Here is a 27,371-nt window from a genome sequence, read left to right as displayed (position 1 = left end):
GCTTTAAACTTAGGAAACATGGTGCTATTTGATACTCAAAGAAAACATAATACTGTCTATTTGTTCATGATTTTTTACAAAGTGAGCCACTGTTTCCCTAAATTTTTTGCAATCTGAAACATGTTTGTCACATTACTTTGCTATCTCCCTTAGCCAGAAATTCTTGATAAAAGATCATCATCATCAATGGCACACGCAGATGTTTTGACGGGATCAAAAGGCAGTGGTTGTGTAAATAAACTCATGAGGAAAACAAATATTGAACATCTTTCAGAACAATATTAGTTTCACTGCTAACATTTCAACAGATGTGCTTCCTGCTGTATTAGTCTGATGATGTATGTCGGCTGCATTCAGTTGTTGAAGGTTGCTGCTGTCATTTACATAACATGATAGTTGTCATTCAACAAAAAGTGGTTATGCAATGGTTGTGTGTTTCCAAGCAGATGTTGAAAAACAAATGTGACAAAGCAGAATCAGACAAATGTAACTGTTAAAGTTACATTGTTTCCATTAACAACAGATTTAGTACTTTAGAAATAACCACCACACCAAATATTTAAACTTAAATCAAAAGTAATACAGGTACAAACAATAATAGTTTGGCGACTAGTAACAGCATTTATTTATTTATTTATTTATTTATTTATTTTTGAGTTGACTGAATTATTTATTAAATGACAACTATCGATATTTGTACATGACTGGTCACATGTTTGTGATTGCCCTGTATATTTCTTCCTACATTCAATGCAAACTTTTATTTTGATGAGTTATTTTGTAAATATTTATGCTGTGCAGAGATGGTAAAATAAATTGGTTATCAGAAGTGGTGGGAAAAGTTACTTTTGAAAGTAATGCATTACAATAATGAGTTACTGCTCAAAAAATGTAACTAGTTTTGTACTTTATATGGAAAGTAATGGGTTATGTTACTTTTGGGTTACTTTTCCATACCTGACTGAGGCTTGATCTCTTTTAAATAGAGGAGCTCTGCATTTAACAACACACTGTATAACCTACACCTGCATTTACCTTTAAAAAAAGTAATTAAAAATGAGACTAATGTTACATTCTGAGAACTTCCTGACCCAAGAAATATACATGCTGTATATACAGATTAATGAAAGTTGAAAGGGTTTACTACTTTTGTATTTTTGTCTTATTAGTTCAGTAAAATCATTGTCCACTGAGACAATCCCCTTTTCTTCCATGTGTTCAATATAATGAGAAAACTTCCATCACATAAATGTAACGCTCTGCTATCTTGTTTTCTGTCTGTAGGGAGCTTATTTTCTCATTGAGTGTGATTCAACATGACTACACTAATTTTATTTCAGCAAATCTTTTTTTTTTAAAAGCAAATAAATCTGAAAAGTAACTCCTGCTGTTAATTTCTTTCAATAGTTTTTTTAAATAAGATTTTCACATATTTGAAGCAGCAAAGTTATTTTCTGAAAGAAAGTAACATTGCAGGGTCTATAGGACAATGCGGACAGTATTTTTGGCGGCAATTTTTGTAGCTAAACGTATAAGCAATTAGTCATTCATTTACAAAACAGCAGTATTTACTGGTTATGAAAATGGAAACATTTAAAATTGGTTTTAAAGTGCATGTTTTTGAAAACGATACTGTCACCATCCCTGTGTAAACTTAAAAAAAATATATGTAAATATATATACATATAGTTGAAGTCAGAATTATTAGCCCCATTGTTTATTTTTTTCCCCAATTTCTGTTTAATGGAGAGAAAAAATGTAACATTTCTAAACATAATAGTTTTAATAACTCATCACTAATAACTAAATTATTTTATCTTTGACATGATGACAGTAAATAATATTTGACTAGATTTTTCAAAACACTTTTATACAGCCTAAAGTGACATTTAAAGACTTAACTAGGTTAATTAGGTTAACTAGGCAGGTTAGGGTAATTAGGCAAGTCATAGTATACCGATGGTTTGTTCTGTAGACCAGTCGAAAAAAAATGATAGCTAAGGAGCTAATAATTTCATCCTTAATGTTTTTTTTTTTTTAATTAAAAACTGCTTTTATTCTAGCCAAAATAAAACAAATAAGAATTTCTCCAGAAAAAAAAAAATATTATCAGACTTACTGTAAAAATGTCCTTGCTCTGTTGAACATCATTTGAGTAATATAAAAAAATAAAAATAAAACTGTTTTTTTTTAAACTTACTGATTAAATACTTCACAGCTTTGGTGAGCACACAACACTTGCATATATAGGCACTTTTACCCAAAGAAAATTTAGAAATGAAGAAGCTAATACAAATTTCACAAAAAGCTCTATTCCAGGGGTGCTCAACCCTGTTATTGGAGATCTACTTTCCTGCAGATTTCAGTTGAAACTCCTATCAAACACACCTGACTGTAATTATCAAGTGCTGTTCAGGTCCTAATTAATTGGTGCAGGTGTGTTTGTTTAGGGTTGGAGCTGAACTCGGCAGGATGGTAGATCTCCAGGAACAGGGTTGAGTACCCCTGCTCTATTCTCAGGTTTATTAGATTTAATAATGTTCAAAACTGTGGACCACAACCTTTAAATGCTTGTATTGAGTTTATTCATAGTTTTGAATTATAATTTATACAGTTTTCATGTAAGACTTTTCTGCTACTTTTTGAACTTTTTATAATTACAGTTTGCCATCAGGATAGATGAAGCTGAAGACATTCAGAGTGTTAGCCAGAAGTCTGCAGTCACAGACAACTTGAATGAATTGGTTCAGAGACACAGCGCTATTAGAAGAGGTAAGATTTCTGTTTCTCACTTCTGTCTGTCTTTCATTCTATAATTGACCATCTGAACACCTACTCACCAAAAACCTTTGCAACTCCCTAACAATGGCTTAAACTTAATGGCTTGAACTTACAGAGAAGTAAAAGTAGGATTAAAGTCTTTTATAGGATGTTTCTGAGTTTGCGGAGGTTCGCTTTGCGTGTGCACAACATGATTTCGGCCATCAGAGCGCATGTTTTTTTTGTTTTGAGACTTGAGCGAACTGTGTGCGCATCGCTGCGTTTGAGTTGAATGTGAACCACTTTTTGAATAGTTTTAGTTTGAAACAGTACGACTGTACAGACATCTTTATGGTCCGTGATAATAGAGATAACCAGATGACCAATAATTCTTGGCTAAAAATTGCAACAGCCGTGGGAAAGGAGGAAAGTTTTTGTTAAAAAGTTTGTAAAAACCTGAGAGATAAGTTTGTTAAAGCCAAAAGTGGAGACCCAGGTACAGAAATATGTTTTCCACTATTCATAGGTTTTACACTGATGTTTATATTACAATTTTGAATTTAACACAATTTAATAGTTACAAAATTATAATTAAGAAACAAATTATTTCTTTGATAACTGGAAAGAAATATTTGAACCTATCAGTTTATAGTATACTATATAGTGTGTGTGTGTGTGTGTGTGTGTGTGTGTGTGTGTGTGTGTGTGTGTGTGTGTGTGTGTGTGTGTGTGTGTGTGTGTGTGTGTGTGTGTGTGTCTGTGTGTGTGTCTGTGTGTGTCTGTGTGTGTCTGTGTGTGTGTGTGTGTCTGTGTGTCTGTGTGTCTGTGTGTCTGTGTGTGTGTCTGTGTGTCTGTGTGTGTGTCTGTGTGTCTGTGTCTGTGTCTGTCTGTCTGTCTGTCTCTCTCTCTCCCTCTCTTTACATCTACATGCACTGCCCTAATTATGCAGACGATGTGCCCTGGGATTGGCTTAAGTGTCCCAGGGCGTCCTTTAAAAAGGGAAAGCGGGTGTGGGTCGGGAGAGCGAATTTGGGTTGGTGTGCTATAAAAACTATTTTGTTGCTAAGTGTTACTTTTTATTGCGTTTCCCATGTTGGTGTGTAAATTTTGACTCTGTTGTATATCCATCGGTGCTTCCCCCTCTTGTTTGTTTGTTAATATTGTAAATATTGAATTCTGTTCATTTTATGTAAATATTTTCTTCTGTTTTTATACATATGGAGGTAGGGATAGGTCTTGGAATTTTGTTGTTTGGTTAAGTGTAGTTAATTTTTATTTAAGTGTTTAGTTAGAGTGTATTTTTGTTTATCATTTTTCTGTGGGTCCTCTCCGAGGTAGTTCCGGTGTTCTTTTATGTTGTGGTCTTGACCCTAGACCAGGGTCGTAACAATTGTTTTAAAGTACAACTGTGTTTTCACCATTGAAATGTACAAAGAAATTTTACTTTTACCTGAGCTCATTTACTGAAGCCTTCATTTTCTTCATAATGTACTTACATTATTCAGGTCTGAAGTGGTGATAAAGAGTTTGCTCTGTCTTTAGGGATGTTGGAGAAGTCGATGCTGGTGTTGAATAAGAGTCGAGAGTTGCTGGATTTTTTGAAGGACTTCCAGTCCCAGCAGGCCCTGCAGTATGGCAAAGCTTCACAAGGCGCCTGGAGCAGCTTTGGAAAGGTTGAAGGTTTAATGGAGATTCTACAGGACAGACGCAGGCAAGTGGACCTCTGCATGAGACAACAGCAGCGTGAGCTGGAAGCCATCCACTGCATTTGCCAATGGGAGCAACAGGAACAGGAGGTAAGTCACAGAAAAGTCTTTTCATTATAGAAACCAGATGTATTGTGTCTTAAATTAAAAGTTCAGACATGTGCTATCAGCTTAATCTTTGTTTATAATAGATCTGGAAAACATGTTTCTTTATTATTCAGATGCAATGTTATCCAATCTGACAACAAAAACATTTAAAGGCATGTACTTTTATATATATATATATATATATATATATATATATATATATATATATATATATATATATATATATATATATATATATATATATATATATATATATATATATATATATATATATATATAAATATATATATATATATATAAATATATATATATATATATATATATATATATATATAAATATATATATATATATATAAATATATATATATATATATATATATATATATATATATATATATATATATATATATATATATATATATATATAACATTAAGTTAATGCTGTTCTTTTTAAAGGGATAGTAATAGTTATAAAAGGCTCACTGTTTACTCAGCCTCAAGTGGTTCTAAAGCTTTATGATTTTCTTTTATTTTGTTGAACACAAAATAAGCTATTTTGAAGAAAGCTGGAATTCTGTAACCATTCACTTCCATGGTAGGAAACAACTAATACTATAGAATTTGATGGTTACAGTTTTCCAGCATTGTTCAAAATATCTTATTTTGTGTTTAATAGGAAAAATACTCATAATGGTTTGAAATAACTAAATGGTGAGCACATGATGACAGAATTTACATTTTTGGTGAACTATATATATTTTTTATCCTTAAATGTTTCATATTTATTCATATAGCTTAGCATTAACCATTGAATAGGATTAGCATTTGGCCCGCGAGTTTTGATCATTTTCCTAATTAAAGCTTGACTCTTCTACATAGTATAATAAGACTGAATGGAAAAGTTGCTAATTTCTACGCTGATATGGCTAGAACTATAATCTGATTCTGGCATCATAATCAATGAATTTGCTGTTGTATCATGGCATAAATTATATTACGCTGCACTGTTACCTAATTACCTAGCTTTGAACTATTTTGGAGCTAGTATTGTATCAGCCATGGTAAGGCAAAAATGTTAAAACTCAACTGATTAACTTTAGTGGAGTAGTGAAATGAACCTATTGTAGGTATTTTATTTTTAAATAATTTTTTATTATTAATATTATTATTTTTTTTTACATGGGTGTCAACACTTCATGAACAACACATGTACAGCATTTATTAATCATAACTGAACATTTACTAATGCATTATTAACATCCAAGTCCATGCTTGTTGACATTAGTTAATACACCATGAGTTAACATGAACTAACAATGAACTACTGTATTTTCATAAACTGACGTTAACTAACATGAACAAATACAGTTGTAAATGTATTGTTTATTGTTTGTTCATGTTAGTAAATGCATTAATTAACATTAACTAATGAACCTTATTGTAAAGTGTGACCATTATTATTTATTACTTTTTTTTACTGATTGCTCTTTTAAAGATAAAAAAACACTTATGAAAATCAACCTCTTATTGTTTTCCAGAATTCTTTATTAGTCTTATTTTGTGTTCAAAACAAGAAACTGAAAATATATTCACTTAGAAATAAGTGAATAAGACATCTATCACATAACAGCTGGATTAAATTCAAGCAGGAAATATCTGTCTGTGATGTGTGAAGGGTTCAGCAAATAGCAGTCTCAGTCCTGAAAGAAAGATCTCTGAAGACAAAAGTACTTTACAGAAGCCTAAAAAATAACTTTATTGCCACTGTGTAAACAATACCTTGATAATGAAATGCAATCTGAAGAACGTAGCCATTATCTTATTTGTGTACACTTTACGTAGATGCTTCAAACTCTGACCTGGTAAAGGTTATTCAGGCTCTGCAAAAACATGCTGATGACCGGCTGCCTTTTTAAAAATGTTGAACAAAAATAACTGGCCAGCATACTTGGCATGCTGAGAGAGGGACAGGGCACATGCTTGGGTTTGATATGATCCCTGTGGTAAACCGCTTACTGCTTTTGCTAATATTTTGAATAGCAATGTTACATTTAAAATACTATTAAAACTAAACTGGAGATTTATTAAATGTAAACTGCTAAATTTAAATTGTAAATCAAATTAACTTCTTATTATTCTGTAATAGTTACATAGCGTGAGCAATCGTTTATTTTTTAAATATTAAGTTAGAGAGCTCCTTGTATTTTAATTAAATCATTGTCTAAATTCAGGGCTTTACATTGAATTAAAATTGTAACCAAATAAGCTATTTTAAAGAACGAGAATATATTTAATATTAGAAACTATTTACAGGTCACTAACTAAGTAGGACAATTTAAATATGTATAATCAATACTTTTGTACATGCATTTTCTTTTTTTACTATATGTCTCACAATTTAAAACCTGTTGCATCTCAAAACTGATCTGTATTTGTTTTTAAACAGGTAACACAAAAGTTTAAGGAAAACGCGTTGTTCTTGGAAAACAGTAATCTGGGATTCTCTTTGTCAGAAAACGAGAAGCTACTGCAAGAATACAAAGAAATTGAACAGAAAGCCAAGGTAAACCGAAATCAATACACTTTCTAGTAAACATTAAGCTTTGAACTCAAAGTCTAGATCCAAAATTGGTCAAATAGTATCAAAACAATATATGTTCAATGCTTTTTTTCTATATAGATTGATGTGTTTTGTTTCTTTTTATCCTCTTCTGGGCAAAGTAACATAATAATAATAATAATAATAATAATAATATTAATAATAATATTAATATTATTAATAATAATTATTATTATTTTTATTATTATTATTATTATTATTATACATTTATATAAAGATTGACACTAGCTAAAATATAATTCAGTCTAACAAAAGATTTAATACTAAATAAATATTGTCAGGCATATTTCGAGCAAGAATCATTTGATAATCTTTTGATCTTCTGACATCTTAAAAGACTGCATTTTAGGACAGTGGAGCCTCAAAAAACCTAAAAAAAAAAAATGTGTCTTTCATGTTATGTCTATAATCTTTGCCACTGTCTTTTAAACCATTACATTTTACCCATTTATCAAGTTTGTAATTGCCTAAAATATGTTTTTTTAAAAACCTTATGATAATCTGTTGTTTTATCCATTAATGAGAACAGGTTAAAATTAATGTTGTATTTTTACATAAATATTTAATCTAGAATGACAATGAAATGTTATTTTACCCATATTTTGACATTTTAAATGCCTTTTAATATTATAACACAACCTATTAAAAGACAGCTTCTTTATTAAAATCTTTATCAAATCAGATATTTGTAAAAAATATTTGATCATTGTGACTTCATGTTAGGTTATGTTTCCTTATGTTATGTTATGCTATGTTTCGTTAGGTTATGTTTTACTTTGTTTCGTTATGTTATGTTTTGTTAGATTATGATTCGTTATGTTATGATTCATTATGTTATGTTTATTTGTTATGTTTCGTTATGTTGTGTTTCGTTATGTTTCGTTGTTATATTTTGTTACAATTCGTTTTGTGTAGTTAGGTTATGTTTCGTTTTGTTATGTTTCGTTAGCTTATGTTTCGTTATGTTATGATTCGTTAGGTTATGTTTCATTATGTTACATTATGTTTCGTTAGGTTATGTTTCCTTAGGTTATGTTTTGTTATGTTATGTTTCGTTTGCTTATGTTTTGTTATGTTATGATTTGTTAGGTTATGTTTCGTCAGACTATGTTTCGTTATGTTTTGTTATGTTTCATTAGCTTATGTGTCATTATATTATGATTCATTAGGTTATATTTCGTTAGGTTATATTTTGTTAGGTTATATTTCGTTCTGTTATGTTTCCTTAGGTTATGTTTCATTTTATGTTATGTTATGTTTTGTTAGTTTATGTTTCATTATGTTATGTTTTATTATGTTATGATTCGTTGTTATGTTATGTTTCAATAGGTTATGTTTCGTTATGATTCGTTATGTTACGATTCATTTTGTTATGTTTTGTTAGGTTGTTTCCTTAGGTTATGTTTCTTTATGTTAGGTTATGTTTCGTTAGATTATGTTTCATTGTTATCTTTTGTTATGTTTCATTAAGTAATGTTTCGTTATGTTTTGTTACGTTTCGTTACATTATGTTTCATTAGGGTATGTTTATTTGTTATGTTTCATTATGTTATGTTTTGTTAAGTTATGTTACGTTAGATTGTTTCGTTAATTTATGTTTCATTAGGTTATGTTTTATGTTATGTTTTGTTAGGTTATGTTTTGTTATGTTTGCTTAGGTTATGTTTCATTATGTTTCATTAAGTTATGTATTGTAATGTTTCAATAGGTTATATTGTTTTATTAGGTTGTTTCATTAGCCGCATTTCCACTATCAGGCCAGTGCGAGCCAGGGCTTATATCGGGCCAGGCCGGGCCAATCGCCCGGGAGGTTGAGCAGTGAGGCTGAAATCATGTCGCGTTTCCACAGTGGGGCTAGTAGCTCGCAGCGCGTCACGCAAACCCCGCCTCCAGAACATCCCCCGAATCGAACGTCACTCAAACCGCCCACTTCAGCTAGAATCATGCAGATAAAGCACACCATCACGAAACTATTAAAATTAGGACAACCAAAACAAACAAATGACACGTTATTGTACAGCAGTACAACGCATGTCTATACGCACATGCCTGTGTGTTTTCATTCATCATATTAATTTACTCGCCGACCGACTGTTGGCATCGAAATCCAGTGGTCTTGCCCAGGGGCGTTGCGAGGAGGGGGGGGGGGGGGGCTTTGGGGGTTTAAGCCCCTGATGTATTGTCAAAAGCCCCTGATCTTTTGGAATATGTTGCACTTAAATAAAAATAGGTTGTATAACATTTATTTTGTTATTAAAGTTCTGACAATTAACACGTGTATATCACGCGTATTCTACCTAAAGCAGCGTTTGTGTCGGGTATTTAAAAAGTAATCTATTCAGCATTCAGTTACCTGTTTCTACCGCCAGGTGGGAGTGGCTTTGTTGTCACATGGTTTAAAAATATTCCGCCACTGCACATCATTCATTATTTTGAGCAGCTAAAGCTGATGAGGTAATAATACAACTGTTTCACAAAACTGAATAGTTCTAGCTAAGTTACAGATGAAGCTTAATATTTGTTTTTACAGCAGAAAATGTGTGTAGGTTTGGTGAAATAACAAAACTGTAGGTAATCAATAAAATGTGCTGCACATTAATGTAAATACATGCAAATTAGTCAGAAAAATGTAAATTGTACTTGCTTTCTAGATTATATATATATATATATATATATATATATATATATATATATATATATATATATATATATATATATATATATATATATATATATATATCATTAGACATCTTTATTAGATATGATATAGCCAGTCACATCTGTTTCTGTAATAGTTAAATCACAGTGAGTTCATGTATCTAGCATATTATTATTTTATGGCTATATTCTACAGTAACATGCTATGTCAGTTAGCAGAGGATTATAAATCCACTTTCTTATGAAAATACCTAATGCCCCCGGGCCCCCCTGTTTATTTTTTTAACACATTTCTAAACATAGTTTTAATAGCTCATCTCTAATAACTGATTTATTTTCTCTTTGCCATGATGACTAAGTACTTGACTAGACATTTTTAAAGAAACTTCTATACAGCTTAAAGTGACATTTAAAGGCAGGTTAGGGTAATTTGGCAAGTCATTGTATAACGATAGTTTTTTATGCTGCCTATCGGAAAAAAATATAGCTTAAAGGGGCTAATTATTTTGACCCTTAAATGGTTTTTAAAAAATTTAAAACTGCTTTTATTCTAAAACAAATAAGACTTTCTCCAGAAGAAAAAGTATTAACAGACATACTGTGAAAATGTCCTTGCTCTGTTAAACATCATTTTAAAAATATTTAAAATAGGAAAAAAAAATTAAAAGGGGGCAAATAATTCTGACTTCATCTACATTTATTGTCACAGTCGTGTAAATGATCAGTTTAAGCCTTTTTTATGTTTATTCAGATCTTATTTTCATTCAACTCCAGCAATAGCTGGATTCCTTCATCCATAATATTAGGGTTTTCCTGGAATATTCTACAACTTTTGTGAGGCATATATGGAATTTCTGCTCAAGAAATTAAACAGGCATTACATGCATTCAAAGTGCTACAATGCCCACATCAACCTATTTTGAGGAAAACAAAAAATCTCCCTCTAAAGAAATTTGAAGTAAACACATTTCTAGCATTTAATTCTTTATTTTTTGTACTATTTTTGATACAATTGTTTTTTTTTTTAAAAGCCCATTGAATATCAATATTTTGCGAGGTATTGAATTTAGAAATTCCAGTATCTTGACAACACTAAACCTCAGTTAATCACTCATAATCAAACATGTGTGTAGCTTTGTATCACATTGGATAACAACTTGGTCTATAAAATAAATCATATTTTTCAGATTTGAAGACATGCAGAAATATTTATTTTCAAACTCAAAAGCCCCTTATCCCTTTCGACCCTAGCAACGCCCCTGCATAAAGCTCTCATGCTGCAGGAATGAGGAGGTCTGCTGAAGCCACGCAGCTGACGTGCAGTGAGGAGTTTGCGTCTTTAATAAACTACCGCAGTTTGTGTTCACTGAACAGTAAGAATGATTAATAAATCCATATGAAACAGCCCCTTAAAAGTCACGTCTCACTTTCGGTTTCGGGCTTTGGCACGTTTTGCACTCACACACAAGCGTACCGCGCCAAAGCCCAAGTGATCCGCGCTCAGGCACACCTCTTCCAACCGGGCCAGGGCCGGCCAAGTGAATCGTGCTTGAGCCCGATTCAGCGCACTCACACTTCTCAAACGATCCGGGAAACGGGCCTGGGCACGGTACGGATGGCATAGTGTGAGTAGGCCCTTATAGGAATGCATATGCAAATTTTTACAAGGCACGTCACTGTTGTCTCGTTGTCATGGCGAGCGCTGAGGAGGGCTCACCTGATTGGACCACAGAGACTAGGGAATCTGCGTCAGGGCGAGTTGCCGTCTGCTGTGGACAAAAATATATTAAATATATTCAATATATATTTTTACAGTTTTGGTGCTGTGTAATATTCTGAGATACTTTATACGGTTCCTTTTACAGCATCCATGGTGTAAATTAAGCGTTTCCGGCGAATTGAATGCCAATGCAAAATCCGGTGCGTTTAAGGTTTGTTTTCTTTCAAAATCAGCGATCTTCACAAGCTGAGTGATATCCGATTTAAAGTGGGTCTTAGATTGTACAAGAAGCACTGCATTAAATTACATTTCCCCCGTCATATCCTTATAATATGAGCAATATATTTAACCCCAGTATATTCAATGGAGCTATGTATTTAAAATTTCATTTTTTAATTTTACCACGTTATATAAAAACACACACACTTGTTTGAGGACACAGAACACATTTTGAACTTGCAGTTTTCTCCGTCAAAAAAGTGCTGCGCGGCTGCAGACAGAAAAAAAGGTCGCCTATTTCTGCTTTCACTCACCCCGAAAATGCTCTATTTGCATGATTTGATTAATTTCATCGTATCCAAATACTTTATAAATAATATTTAAAACATTCTCCGGTGTTTATTTATTTGTTTATTTATTATTTTTAGAAAATATCTAAAATCTTTTTTTAAAGATTTAAGTTAAATATAAATTTGAAACAGTTTGATATAGTACCTAATTGTTATAGCTATAGCTTTTGTTAGTTTTATATTTGTTTATTTATTTAATGTGATTTTATTATAGGCCTGATATTTGTAATTCTTTAAATTATCTCAATATAGGGCTATTTATCTAGATATGACACTATTGTTTTGAGCCTACAAAAGTGGACATGAAATGTGTAAAGTTTAATGTCTTACTGTTGTATTTATATAGTGTATTATCACCAAAATAAATTAAAACAATAAAAATAAAAGAAAAAAGCCGCTCGCGGCATCAACAGAGCTATGAATGGAGCGCTCTTTTCCTCGGTCTCACACACATACACAGACATCTAAACGCGCAAAAACACACTTATTAAACTTGACAAAACCTCTTGAAAACCTTTACTGTCAGCTGTGTCTTTAATATGGTGTAAAGATTATTATGCGTTATTGAAACATCAAAGATGCAGCAAAGAAAGATCATTTTATGCAACAGCCTTTGAAAAGAGAAACATAAGGGCGATCATAAGCAAAAGAAAAAGACCCAGCCTATAATTTGTTCCAGATGTTTTCTTTCCCTTATTTATTTATTTGTTTGGCGCATGTACTCGAGTGCGATCGGAAAACTGTGCCCGCCTCTCCTTTCACTCCGCCCCGAAGCCCCGGCTGGCCCTCTTTGGCCCAAGGTATTCGGCGGGCCGAAAAAGGCCGGCCACTGGCCCCAAGAAAGCCCCGCTTTGGCCCGATTAGGCCCCGGAAGTGACAGTGGAAACGCCACTGGCCTTGGCTCGCCCTGGCTCGCTCGCTTAAGGAGCGACTAATGTGTTATGTTTCATTATGTTATATTGTTGTTTCGTTGTTATGCTGTTTCCTTATGTTTTGTTTCGTTATGTTACATGTATGTTATGTTTCATTATGTTATGTTGTGCTATGGTATATTGTTTTGTTATGTTTTGTTTTGTTTCGTTATGTTTTGTTATGTTTTATATTTCATTATATTTCATTATGTTATGTTGTTTCATTATGTTTCAAATGTTTTACGTTTCATTGTTTTGTTATGTTATGTTTCATTATTTTATGTTATGTTATGTTGTGTTGTGTTGTGTTTTGTTATGTTTTGTTATGTTATGTAATAGTCAATACATCTATTATGCCAATAAACGTTTATACTATAACTCATTGGACACCTAAGTCACTTTAAATCACTGCACTGTGTTTCTTCCAACAGGACTGGGCTGTTCTGGTGGAGAAGTTACTAGAGCAGGCATCATATCTGCTTTCCTCAAATGAGTCCACACAACTTCAATGCTTGTCAGAGAAGAGTGAAAAACTCAGAGCATCACACCAGCAGTTCTGGAGCCTCATGATGAGTAGACAGGCTCATCTGCAAGAGAGCAATACTTTTTACAGCAGCGCTAATAAAGTACGTAATCAAGTAGCACTTCACATACTTTGACTAAGTTGAGGTTTGGATAACTGAGCTGACAGAGTCCTTACTCTTGGTAAACACTCCAGCGGTCCTATTTCTTCTGACTGCACTCATGTGTCATATGTTTTCTGCTGTAGATAGTTCCCTCTGGTGGAGAAGTAGATGACTATAAAAGATGGTAGATTTATTTACTGTAAAGAGTTTTTGTACAATGATAAAAAGCTGTTAAGATATTTTAATGGGTTCTCTTTAGTATTTTATTTTATTTCAGAATGGAGGCTTTTAATTAAATAAGATATGAATACAAATGATACTTGAATTTTAAAGATGCTTGAATTTTGTTGTGTACTTTTAAAATATAGGATGCTGAGGCTCTAGCAAGAGCAAGATTGACTACAGACTGAGCATATTGTGAATTGTAATTTTTTTGAGTTAATTTATTTAGTTTATTTCTTACTAATTCATTGTGAGTTTTAGAAGTGAACTATTATGAACAACATGAGATCATCATGTCTGCATAAAATTAATTAATGGGGTTATTGCCGAAGCATGCTAATAGGACTTTTAATTTGCCAGTAACCTGGGTTAAGCGCTTCCGGCGAATTGAATGCCAATGCAAAATCTGGTGCGTTTAAGGTCTGTTTTCTTTAAAAATCAGCAATCTCCACTAGCTGAGTGATATCCGATTTAAAGTGTGTCTCAGATTGTACAAGAAGCACTGCATTAAATTACATTTCCCCCGCCATATCTTTATAATATGAGCATTTATTTTACCCCAGTATATTCAATGGAGCTTCTGCGTTAGTTAGTAGTTAGTGCGAGTAAACAGCTTTTTGTCTCGTTTTACGCTTGAGCAACTAAATAAATGCTACAGTTTATTTAGCTGAATGTATTTTAATGACATTACAACATCGATGCTTTATAAGGAACTGTATAAAATGGAAAAAAGTTCACAATAACAGGTCACCGGAAGTGTATCAGCATGGGAACAGCACTAGCTCGGCATATACCCTATTTAAAACACTTTAAAACATTAATTAGATTTTACATAGAAATCATTTCAAAGGCTGGTAATTTTAATGTGTAAAAACAACTATTGCACTGTACTGTGATCTTTAATCTTTCATTCATCAAATGATTCTTGCTCTAAATATGCCTGACGTGATCTTTTCTAATTTTGTATACATTTTCATAGAAAACAGCAAGTGTTTATGTTATAACGTCAGTCTGTGTGTTGAGTCATTAGGAACAGAATGTATATTTAATTATAGAAAATACAAGAGATTTTCCCTAAATTTGAAATGTATTTTCTGTAAAATCTCTTAAAAACCAAACAAATAAATGCATTATGAATGATAGTAACTGCCACAGAAAAAGCACAGAATTTGGTGAAATTATCCGGATATTTTATGTTATGTTGTTTCATTGAACTGCATTAAACCACACAGGATTATCTAACACTATTTTTTGTTTTGGTTTTCAGGCATTTGAGGCGCTGGCCACTATAGAGAGTGCTATTAAGGAACTAAAGACTCAACCTCTGGCTTTACCTGAACTGGCCAAGAAACATGAAGAATTTTCATGCAGAATTAAAGACGCCTCTGCTGAGTCTCTTCAGAGAGGTCATCTGTTACTCCAGAAGCTTGAACCACAGAGGTGAGAAGATAAAGAGCAGACGCTGCAGTACACAGTGTAAAAAATAGACCTCATCACAGTAGATATCCAGACAAAAGGATTGGGGTGTTCTGTGCAGTGTCAGGCATACTTATAGTGTTGTCTGTGTGTTTGTTTGTTTGCCAGTGCACCAGCTGGAGGGCTGCAGAGGATGCTGGGATACATCAAAGAGAGGATGGAGGCTCTGAGTCGTGACTGTCATGCGCACAGAGAGTTAACAGGCAGGCGACAGCAGCTGGTGGCCTCAGTTGAAGAACTGATGGAGAAGGTATAGGAAAATACAGTGGTCTGTCTATTTTTTTTTTTTTGTCATTGAACTTTTTTTTATTTTGAGCTTATATACTGCCTAAAATCAACATTCAGGTAAACAATGTAAACAAAATATAATAAAAATATTAACAAAACAACAATTATAACAAATACTAAATATAAAATAAATATAAAATAATACCAAGCCAAAATGACAACAATGACTATTTTTACATGCTCTATAAAAACTCTAAAAAGCTACACCATTTCTGATTGAAAGTATGGGTGTAGTCCTGGTGATGCTGGAGAAGCTCCATCCAATCCTTAACCGAGGGAGTATCTTAGTTCTTCCAATTTCGCAGCACTATTCTCACAGCCATAATATATCCTGCAACCACTAGCCTTGCCTGTGCTTTAGATATCCCCTTCCATAGAGTGGATGTATCTCCAAGAAGACAAACTCTTGGTGAATAAGGTAAAGGTTATCGCAGATAATTCTCAAGGTTTTAAATACCTCTTGTCCAGAACGGAGCCACTAAATGACAGTTCCACATTAAATGTGAAAGGTGCTCACAGAATGACCACATTTCCAACAGTGGTTATTTTTCATTAATCCATATGCAGTCTTACTGGGTCCAGTAATATTGATTAATTATCATGTAATATATGAGTTTACTTGTACATCTCTCACAGGATCCCCTATACTGAAAACTACTGCTTCCCAGTCACCCTCTCCAAATTCCACCTCTAAGTCTTTCTGTCAAACATTTCTGAAATGATTATTTTTTCCATACATGTTGTTTGCAGCAACCTTATACACGAAAGATGAAGTTTGCATATAGTCTGTCTATTATCATTTTAAGTGTTGTAATAATTTAGTTTTTGCCACATTTAAAGTAAAATATTTATAGTAATATACAGTTGAAGTCAGAATTATTAGCCCCCCTGAATTATTAGCACACATTTCTAAACATAATAGTTTGTTCTGTAGACTATCGAAAAAATATATAGCTTAAAGGGGCTAATAATTTTCACCTTGAAATAGGTTTTAAAAAATTAAAATCTGGTTTAATTCTAGCCGAAATAAAACAAGTAAAACTTTCTCTAGAAGTAAAAAATATTGTCAGACATACTGTAAAAATTTCCTTGCTCTATTAAACATCGTTTGGAAAATATTTAAAAATAGAAAATAATTAAAGAAGGGCTAATAATTCTGACTTCAACTGTATATGTATATAGTAATAATAATAATTATTATTGAAATTAATTATTGTATAAAATGTACAATACAGTATTTTACTTGAATTCAAATTAGAAGCATATTATAATTATTATTATTGCTTATACTATTTTTTATCATTATTGTGTATGCTGTTACTCTTCTTCTTACTAATGTTTAACAGATTAAAAAAACTATATGTATGTTTTGTTTGCATCTTTTGCATTTATTTTCAATGTAGTAGCACTACTACATTTTTTACTAGTTTTTGCACTTTTATTATCATGAAAATAAAAACAAAAGAAAAATCTATTTAGATATATTATTTATATATAGCCTTTACGCTTTATTGTTGTACCTAAGGGCATATATGAAAAGCTAAATATACTTTATATAATTTTGACATGTAATATTTACTTTTCATAGGACATTTTTTACATTGTAATAGACAAATGTACGAAAGATTATCACAAAAATAGCAAATGCTTTTTAATTTTTTTTCATCGCAATAAAGAACAAATCATGCTTGTTTATTCAATTAACCTTAATATGTTTTGCTGCGATTCTCTACAGTTATCTTTTTATTGCATCATTACATTGTTTCTCATACAGTATGTTGTGTGCTTTTATTATGGTAAGTTGTTGAAAAGGGCATATATTTCCATTTCATATATTATGTTTTATCTCAAACTGCTGAATCTTCAGATCTCGGCTTGGATAAAGAGCAGCAGCAGTGTCCTCTCCGCCAGCACAGAGCCCGGTTCATCTCTAACTGAGGCTGAAGACGCTCTGAACAAGCATGTTGAGCTGCTATCACAGTCTCAGGTGAATTCCTGCCCCTAGATGAGATTATAGTATGATACAGAAAAGTCAAAGCAAATTGTGCTGCAAACTAAGAGCTTCTCGTAGTAATATTTACATTATTAGACTTTGTTTTCTGCTCTGTTGACTTTGGATGTTGAAAATTTAACTGCAGTTTAGGGAATTTTATCGACATTTTAGTAGTTTGAAACACGATTTTGGTTGAATTGTGTGTAAAATAACTGAACAAAACTATATTGGCAGCTTTTTGTATGTAAGTTACAATACCAATCAGACAATATATCCCTTCAGGCTTTTAAATATAAAAAAAAGAGTTACTTTTTTTACATTTTCAACATTAAAAGCTGTTGGAGAAAAGATGAAGGTCTCATAATGCAATTTAAAAAACACGAATGCCAAAATACTGTTAGTTTACAGGTATTTTACAGTGCAAGCCATGTGTTTCTCTGAGCTGTGATTTTTGTCCTGCAGGACTTTATGAAAGAATCAGAGGCTATAGCTGGTTTTCTAAGAGAACTGAAGATGCTGAAAGCTACAGAGACACTTGACTTGTTGAACAAAGCTTCACTTCTGGCAGAGGAGATGAAGACATTGGTCAGAAACATTTCATCACATGTGGAGAGCCTCAGACCCTATGTGGACTTTCTCCACTGTGCAGAGGAGGTACTGTACGATTATAGATGAATTATTTATGTTAAGTATTGAAGTCTTTAGTTAGACCAGGATCAATACTGTACAGTTGATTTTCGATGTGTTGGCGCAGGTCGAGGAGCAGATTAGTGCGCTTCAGGAATGTTATAAGAACAGACCAGAGGAAGAGGAGGAAAATGAAGGGGCAGGTGCTTCCCTGAAGGAAATGATGGATGCTGAGTGGCAGTCATTGCTGCAGAGTTTTTTCACCATGCAGGATCTGGGGAACAACTTTATTAACACCTCTAACATGGTAAGAAAATTTGCAGAGCTTGAAGAAACGGTTCACTGTCAAATGAAAGGTTTATGTTAATTTCCTCTTTCTGCATTGTAAACAATATTGATTACCAGGATCCGTATTTCATGATTTACAGATTTTAAATTTATTTACACTTATGGATTTCATTATGGGAGCTTGATCTTTGTTTGATCTTTGCTCTGTTGACTTTTTATGTTGATTATGTTAATACTTTCACACTTTGAAACAATATATTGTTTAACAAATTATACAGAGAGAATTAGGTTTGGGGGACGCGGTGGCACAGTTGGTAGTGCTGTCGCCTCACAGCAAGAAGGTGGCTGGTTCAAGCCTCGGCTAGTGAAGTTTGCATGTTCTACCCGTGTTCGCTTGAGTTTCCTCCGGGTGCTCCAGTTTCCCAGTATGGTTTGCAGCTAGAAAGGCATCCGCTGCATAAAACATATGCTAGATAAGTCGGCGGTTCATTCCGCTGTGGCGACCCCAGATTAAAAAAGGCATTAAGCCGAAAATAAAATAAATGAAGTTTGTGGGTGGCACGGTGGCTCAGTGTTAGCACTGTTGTGTCATAGCAAAAAGGTCGCTGGTTTGAGTCCCAGCTGGACTAGTTGTCATTTCTGTGTGGAGTTTGCATGTTCTCCCCATGTTGGCGTGGGTTTCCTCCAGGTGCTCTGGTTTCCCCCACAGTCCAAAAACAGGCACTATAGTTGAATTGAGTAAACGAAATTGGCCATAGTGTTTGGGTATTTGTGTGAATGTGAGAGTGTATGAGTGTTTCCCAGTACTTGGTTGAGGTTTGAAAGGCATCCGCTGTGTAAAACATATGTCGGAATAGTTGGCGGTTCATTCTGCTCTGGGGACACCTGATAATAAGGGATTAAGCAAGAGGAAAATTAATTAAGTTTATAAAATAAAATTAGGTACTTGCAGTTTGTTACCAGTTTGAGTACTGTAATTTATACCACTAACCTACAAAATAATTAGTCAAATGCACTTGAAAAATTAGTGAAAGGTTTAAAAAAAAATAAAAAATCAGCCCTCATGCACACCAATGTGTTTCTGCTAACTAGTAAATATATCACTTCAATTCACTATTCACTATTAAAATGTCAGTCAATTTTTGTAACTTTCTTACTCTTAGAGGAAAGATCAAGGTCATAATGCAATTCAAAACATAAAGAAAACATGATTGACAAAATACAAAAAAAAAAAACTGTTAACTTATGCATATTTTTCAAGTCTTGATTTTAATGTGCCTATTGTTGGAGCATATCTGATCCTTTCTGGACGCTGATGTCAGCAGTGGGGGGCACGGTTGCTGAAGGCGTATTAACCCTGCTTTGACTGAACTCTTAGAATATCAAGTTTATTTGTTCCTTAAGATCTGAGGGATCTGTTAGGTTTGCATTCAGTGAGCATATCTGTAATGTATTGAGGTCCTATGCCATTTAGTGATTTGTAGACTAGTAATATTACTTTATAATTCATTCTGAATGTAACTGGGAGCAAGTGTAAATATCTGAGGACAGGTGTGATGTGCTCAGATTTTCTGGTTCTGGTCAGAATCTTGGCAGCAGCGTTCTGGATGTCTTTTTAGGAAGCCTAATGAGGAGTCCATTACAGTAATCCACTCTGCTGGTGATAAAAGCATGAACAAGTTTCTCCAAGTCCTCACTGGAAACAAAGCATTGTTGCAATATTTTTGAGACGATAGTATTCTGATTTATTTACTGCTTTGACATGACCACTGCAACTCAGATCTGACTCTAGAATAACACCAAGATCCAAGACCTTTTTTTGTTGTAGTTTGATCCTTAGAGCCAAGGAACGCATTCACATTGAGAACCTCATCTCTGTTTCTAAATGCAATGACTTGAGTTTTCTCTTTGTTTAACTGAAGAAAGTTTTGGCACATCAAACTGTTAATTTCATTAATGCACTGGCAGAGGGTGTCAATGGGGCTCTTGTCATTAGGCAGAAAGGCCAAGTAGATCTGTGTGTCATTAGCATAGCTGTGGTAGGAGAGTTTGTTCTTACTCATTATTTGGCTAAGTGGGAGCATATAAAGGTTGGACAGGAGAGGTGCCAGAAATGAACCTTGTGTGGGTCTCCACATGTCATGGTTGTCCACCTTGATCTATGGTCACCTGTACTGACATAGTTCAGCATTCAAAAAAATGTTCAACTTTGATTATTTTTATTGTTATTTATTTATTTAGTTAAATTTTATTTTATTCTTAAGTTATTATCATTATTTATTTATTTTTAATTTTATTGCAGATCAGTGGCAACCTGAATCTAAATGTTAAAGCAGCAGGGCATGTTGTAGAAAAGCATATAGAGATACTGACCAAGAAGAAATGTGAACTAGCAGACTTGTGGACATCCTGGCAACTTAATTATAGTCAGATAAAATCTGTGAAGAAGCAGTGGAAAAAATTCAAGGAACAGCTTAAAAAGGTAACAATTGATTTCACTTGGAAACATATCACATAATGTAAATGTGTTAGTTATTCGCTAGCTTTCAAAATTAATGCAAACATAATCAGTTAAACTTTGTTAATTCTCTGCAGGTTCATCATGATTTAAAGGCCATGGAGGATATTTTTGCTCCGGCATCAAAAATTGATTTGGGAGGTGATCCTCAGTCTGTGTTTAAACTTCAGGAAAAATTCACCTCTGTGAAGCCAGAATTCCTGGTTAGATGTGCATTTTATTTTAGTTATTCATTCATGGTTGTTTTCTTAATATTACTTTTTAATTCACTGCTAACTTCTATTTCAAATACCACATAGCAACTCAATGCAGAGGTGGAATTCCTGGTTAAGACATCTGAGCTGCTCAGCTTGAAAGGAGTACCTGCGAAAGAGAAGAACGAGAAAGTCTCAGAGCTTCTGCTGCTGCATCAGCGTATCAGAGATAAAATTAGAGAGTATGAAACTGTTCTCAGCATGGCCAGCAAATTTCATCAGCTTTATCAAGAGGTAAAGGCTCATTTCTGTCCAACACTTTAGAGAATCAGTGTAAGCTTAGGCTGAAAACAGACTGTAATGGATTTCTAAATCAGAATAACATAGAAGTCAGACACCTCTTTTTTTAATGATGGTTCTTAAATCGCATTCTTTAATATTGATATTCTCAGTTTTAGAGTAATAAATAACAAATGTAAGAAAATGAAACATTTGAAAGCATATTCAAAGGCACCAAACTTCTCATTTCCATCTATTTAATAAACCCTGTTAAACACAGTCACAAGCATCCTGACTACTATAAGGGTTCCCACGGGTCGAGGAATTCCTGGAATAACATAAAACTTTGTTAACAGATTTCATGTTGGATTTTGTATTTGTTTTATTGTTTATATTTTTTTGTTTGTTATTTGTTTTTAATGTTACTTTCCATAAGTCAAAATGTAATATTTCTATAACATATATGAAGTTTACAGAAGCTTCACCTTCTTGACATTATTGGCCTCAACTACAGGTATTTAGTCATGTTTTTAATGCTTTGTTCAATGTTGTATTAATGTTAAAAGCTAATTAAAAAGGCGATGCCCTTGCAATTTCAGTACAGTTTTGATTTGGTTCAATTAGATTTTTTCTGCTTGGTTTGCAGGACATATGCTGTCTGTTTATTATTGGTCAGTGGTTCCCAACTTTTTTTTGCTTGAGACTCCCTTTTTCCCCGGAAAATATTGTAATGCCCCCCTCCAAGTTTAATGATATTATCTCTCATATAAGTTTACTGTAGGTATGACAAAAAAGGTTGTTTTCAAACAAACTGTGTGTTTATTACTATATCTAGATCTGTTTATGCACAAATAATAGCCTAATGTAAAATATAAAAGCAAAACATCAGTAGGCCTTTTGTATTGGGTGCACCTTGCAGTACTGGGGGCGAGACATCTGCAAATCTCTTATTAATTTGGATGGCCTCATGCATTCGTTAGCAAGTATTTGAGCGCAAATAATACACTGTGGCTTGGTCAGGGACTCTGCTTTGAAATAATGGAATAAAACCATAGTTCAGGTAACTATCTTGATATTTCCTGCATTTTGTGTTTGCCGCATTGCTAGTCCTGTGACCCGAAATATTTGGGGCTTCCTCACCTGGGTCCAGTATGCTTGGGTCATTACTATTTTGCTATCTATTTTGTGGAGAACGAATTACAAATTTTTCAATTTTTTTGGTCAGCCAGGGGCTAAAATTAACTAAGGTAGCATGATCAGTCTCCTAATTGTCCACTGCTAATTATTATTATTTTTTTTAAATATGACGCGACCCCGCCCACAGAGCTTGCTGAGGCCCCCTTGTAGGCCAGGACCCTCCTGTTGGGAACCACTATTATAGGTCATGGAAATTCAGCTTTCAATCAGGGAAAGTCAAGGAAAATCCAGGAATTTGACAGTTACCTTAGATTGGGAACCCAGAACTATAAGTTATGACAATGAGTAAAGGATACAGTAATCACACAAGAGGGATGTTGTAAGTAACTGAAGGGCTTCATTCTATTAAAACAACCACCATGTACCTTTATCTCTCTTTTTCTTTACATAGTTGCCACAACATGTAAAAATTCTACGCAAAACCTTGCTCTAAACCCTAATAGTCCCCGGTTAAAAAAATAACACAGGCTAATTTGGGTACTTAAAATCATCTTGACCATCGGTGAATATTTGCTTATTTGTCACTTTGCAATTGGGCTGCTGATGAGCCTTTAGGGCAGGGGTGTCAAACTCAATTCCTGGAGGGCCGAAGCCCTGCACAGTTTAGTTCCAACCCTGCTCCAACACACTTACCTGTAGGTTTCAAACAAGCCTGAAGGACTCAATTAGTTTGATCAGTTGTGTTTAATTAGGGTTGGAGCTAAACTGTGCAGAGCTGCGGCCCTTTTGGAACGGAGTTTGACACCTGTGCTTTAGGGTTTTATTCTGGGAGAACAACCGGCTGAGTATACAGTTGAAATCAAAATGATTAGCCCTCCTTTAAATTTTTATTTATGTTTCCCAAGTGATGTTTAAAAGAGCAAGGAGGTTTTTATTGTGGTATTTCCTACAATATTTTTTCTTCTGGAGAAAGTCTTTCAGTGTTTTATTTTAGCTAGAATAAAAGCAGTTTTTTAAAACTAGTAGTTATTATTTTTAAGGTCCTAATTAACCTAGTTATGCCTTTATATTGCACTTTAAGCTGAATACTAGTGTCTTGAAAAATATCTAATAAAATATTATGTACTGTCATCATGGAATCAGTTATTAGAAAATAGGGATTAAAAATATAATGTTTAGAAATGTGTTGAAAAAAATCCTTTCTGTCAGAAATTTGGGACAAATTTGGTGGGCTAATAATTTAGGAGGTATAATAATTCTGATTTTAACTGTATATTATTCCATAATTAAAGCATAATTGATTGTTTTATATGTTTTCTATTTTAGCTGGAGACAGTGTTGCATGCGGAACCAGTGAGTGTGTTCAGTGACAGTAGCCAGGCCAGGGCACAGTTGACCCAGCACCAAGACAGGCAGAGACACATCCGCCATCTCTACAAGCTCGCTCTCTCACTGGGTGCAGATCTCACCAGCAATGTGCAGCAGTCGGTTCGTTGATTACAATATTGCATGCCCTTACCTGAACCAGACTATTTTAGCATAAAAATAATAACAGAAACATGTGACACCATCATGATTATTTTCTGTTTTTCATGCATAAATGCATATCAATTCTTGTTACTTTGATATAATATGCTTCAAATGTTTGTCCATTTACCTCATACATATCAGTTATTATTGCTTTGGTAGAAATAATATGAGACAAGTGCCACAAATAACCATGCTTCTCCATTTACTGTACATCATGCTTAACAATTGTTTTTGCTTTGGTAGAAATAATATTATACAAGTGCCACAAATGACCTTGATTCTCCCTTTATCCCTGTCTTATGCTGTAAGCGTGTGCTGGTGTTGACAGTAAAGCAGTTGCAGGAGAAACTGGTCAAGTTGGATAAAGGAAGTACTGATTGGATCGTTAAGGCCAGCAAATGTGAAGAGAGTTTGACGAGCAATGTCCACTTCTGTCTTTATAAGGAAGAGATCAGTGAGGTAAGGATGGCCAGGGTTTGGATCATTATATAAACTTCCCAAATGAGTAAGCTGCCCTCTTAATCTCATCTGAGCAACAATTCAGGAAAAAAAAAAAACATGAATTAACCCTTGTGCACTGTTCAAATTTACTACCATTTTGTTATGTTTGGGATGAATACATCCACTGAATTAAACTGCTGTAAAAATGCATCATACATACATACATACATACATACATACATACATACATACATACATACATACATACATACATACATACATACATACATACATACATACAGACATGCATTTGTATTTATTTGTATATTTATTTATTTGCTTGAATTTGGTAATCAACCTCCTGATCACAACTACTAAATTGTTTAGAAAATTACAGGATTGTACTCTTCAATTGCTAAGTTCACAAATGATGTCACTGATTTGGTGAAAAACACAAAATGACAGATTTTTAATATAGAAGTAATTGTGGACTGGATTTTTTCCACTTTTATCAAACTCTTGAACATGTGAATGATTAGTAACAACATTGGCTTTGATGTACAGTTGAAGTCAGAATTATTAGCCCCCCTGAATTATTAGTGCCCCTGTTTATTTTTTTTCACCAATTTCTGTTTAATGGAGGGAAGATTGTTTCAGCACATTTCTAAAAATAATAGCTTTAAAAACTTATTTCTAATAACGGATTTATTTTATCTGTGACATGATGACAGTAAATAATATTTTACTTGATATTTTTCAAGACCCTTCTATACAGCTTAAAGTGACATTTAAAGGCTTAACTAGGTTAATAAGGTGAACTAGGCAGGTTAGGGTAATTAGGCAAGTTATTGTATAACGATGTTATATTGTATAACGATTCTGTAGATTATTGAAAAAAATTAGCTTAAAGGGGCTAATAAGTTTGTCCCAAAAATTGTTTTTAAAAAATTAATAACTGCTTTTAATCTAGCCGAAATAAAACAAATATAACTTTCTCCAGAAGAAAAAGTATTATCAGACATACTGTGAAAATTTCCTTGCTCTGTTAAACATCATTTGGGAAATATAAAAAAAATAAATAAAATAAAATCGAATCAAAAAGGGGCTAATAATTCTGACTTCAACTGTATGTTAGAGTTTCATTTTTTTCTTCCTAATTTACTGGTGGCTGTTTTTTCCCCATTGACTTTTATTATAACCACATTTGATGGTGCATACATACACAGTCTTTGTTTTTATTTACTACATGTAGTTCTGAGAGCTGAGATGCATATTTTGAATTTCTCAGACACATCGAGGTAAGTCCTTAAAAGTATACACACACTTTAATTAGCAGTTATTCTCCATTTAAAATTCAAGCTTTTTTTTGCACAGACCTATTTAAAGGGTTAACGATGCAACATGGTAAATTCCCAACAAGGAAAACCCCTAACAATCAAAAATGCATGACTATATGGAGTCATGGTTTTGTAATCAAAAAATGTGGTTATAATGGAAGTTATTGGAGCAAAAACAGCCACCAACAAAAAATTAGGAAGAAAAAAAGGAAATTAATTAAAAACCACGTATCAAAGGCAATGTTGTTTTACATGTTCAAGACTGTGATAAAATGTTTAAAAAATCTAATCCATAATTACTTATTAAAAATACGTCATTTTGTGTGTGTTTCACCAAATCAGTGACATAATTTATGAATTTAGCAATTAAAATTAAAATCCTGTAATTTTCTAAGAAATTTAGTATAGTTTTGATCAGCACTAAGATTTATGAAAAAAAAAAAACATATATATATATATATATATATATATATATATATATATATATATATATATTAAATATTTATCTGATGCATTTTTACAGCAGTATAATTCAGTGAATGTTTACATCCTGAACAAAATATATATTTTCTCAAAATATAAGAATTCTCAAATAATTTATTAAAGGGCATCTATGATGAAAATCAAATGTGTTAGCTGTTTGAACAGAACTGTGTGTAGGTATAGTGTGTCCACAGTCATATTGGAGTGATATAAGGACAATAAGTCTCTTTTTAAAATTTCCTGACGTTAAAATAGGACCCAAATCCCAATGATTTTGAGGCTCACCGCAACGTGACGCAGGAGTGCGGTTTTCCCCGCTCACCGAATTGATTGACAGGCACGATGTTTATATAACATCATGTATACACATGTCCACAGAACATTTTTTGGCAAATAAACTGGGATTTAAATATGTTACAACTCTTTGTGATTTTTATAAGTTTTATAAGTTTAAAACGTTTTTAAAACAGAGCATGTTTGCAATACAGTAATATCACTATGTAATTCTTAACTGATATTATCACCACGGCTGCATGGTGTCAGTGAACGCGCACATGTGTATGTGTCTGTACTGCAAACGGTATTTGTGTGAGACTCATTAATTCAGAAAACCTTGAATCAACTCCACCACCAATACATCAAATAAGATTACTCGGTATTTTTGACTAATGAGCTGTATTTTAGCTTCATCTGAGTCTTTGTCTGTCACTGTGCTGTTTATCTGACGTAAGGCACGATGAGAAGCAGACATGCACTTTAGAACGGTGGGCAGGGAGAAGCAGTTCATTTGTATTTAAAGCCACAGGCTACAAAATCAGCAGTGTATTCAGACACCAAAAGGGGCAGATTCTGGAGGCTATAATAATAATCTGATGGGTAT

At 33.4% G+C, this 27,371-nt stretch overlaps 1 protein-coding gene across 3 annotated transcripts in view; it reads left to right on the top strand.

The window, feature by feature from the left end:
• The window catches only part of ccdc141 (coiled-coil domain containing 141), a 68,324-nt gene that overhangs the window by 10,997 nt on the left and 29,956 nt on the right, over nucleotides 1-27,371 (top strand). For all 3 annotated transcript variants that reach the window (XM_087268377.1, XM_087268378.1, XM_087268379.1), the window contains exons 4-17: nucleotides 2,664-2,772; nucleotides 4,303-4,556; nucleotides 7,021-7,137; nucleotides 13,484-13,678; nucleotides 15,168-15,340; nucleotides 15,485-15,626; nucleotides 17,532-17,651; nucleotides 18,120-18,311; nucleotides 18,412-18,591; nucleotides 20,875-21,054; nucleotides 21,168-21,293; nucleotides 21,390-21,578; nucleotides 24,027-24,188; nucleotides 24,540-24,689. In XM_087268377.1, the coding sequence (XP_087124503.1) occupies nucleotides 2,664-2,772; nucleotides 4,303-4,556; nucleotides 7,021-7,137; nucleotides 13,484-13,678; nucleotides 15,168-15,340; nucleotides 15,485-15,626; nucleotides 17,532-17,651; nucleotides 18,120-18,311; nucleotides 18,412-18,591; nucleotides 20,875-21,054; nucleotides 21,168-21,293; nucleotides 21,390-21,578; nucleotides 24,027-24,188; nucleotides 24,540-24,689 (2,289 nt within the window). The remainder of the gene's footprint in view (nucleotides 1-2,663; nucleotides 2,773-4,302; nucleotides 4,557-7,020; nucleotides 7,138-13,483; nucleotides 13,679-15,167; nucleotides 15,341-15,484; nucleotides 15,627-17,531; nucleotides 17,652-18,119; nucleotides 18,312-18,411; nucleotides 18,592-20,874; nucleotides 21,055-21,167; nucleotides 21,294-21,389; nucleotides 21,579-24,026; nucleotides 24,189-24,539; nucleotides 24,690-27,371) is intronic.

Source organism: Danio rerio, chromosome 9, assembly GCF_052040795.2.
Source record: "Danio rerio strain M-AB ecotype USA chromosome 9, GRCz13ab, whole genome shotgun sequence".
NCBI lineage: Eukaryota > Metazoa > Chordata > Actinopteri > Cypriniformes > Danionidae > Danio > Danio rerio.
This window is presented reverse-complemented; position numbering and strand designations above follow the sequence as displayed.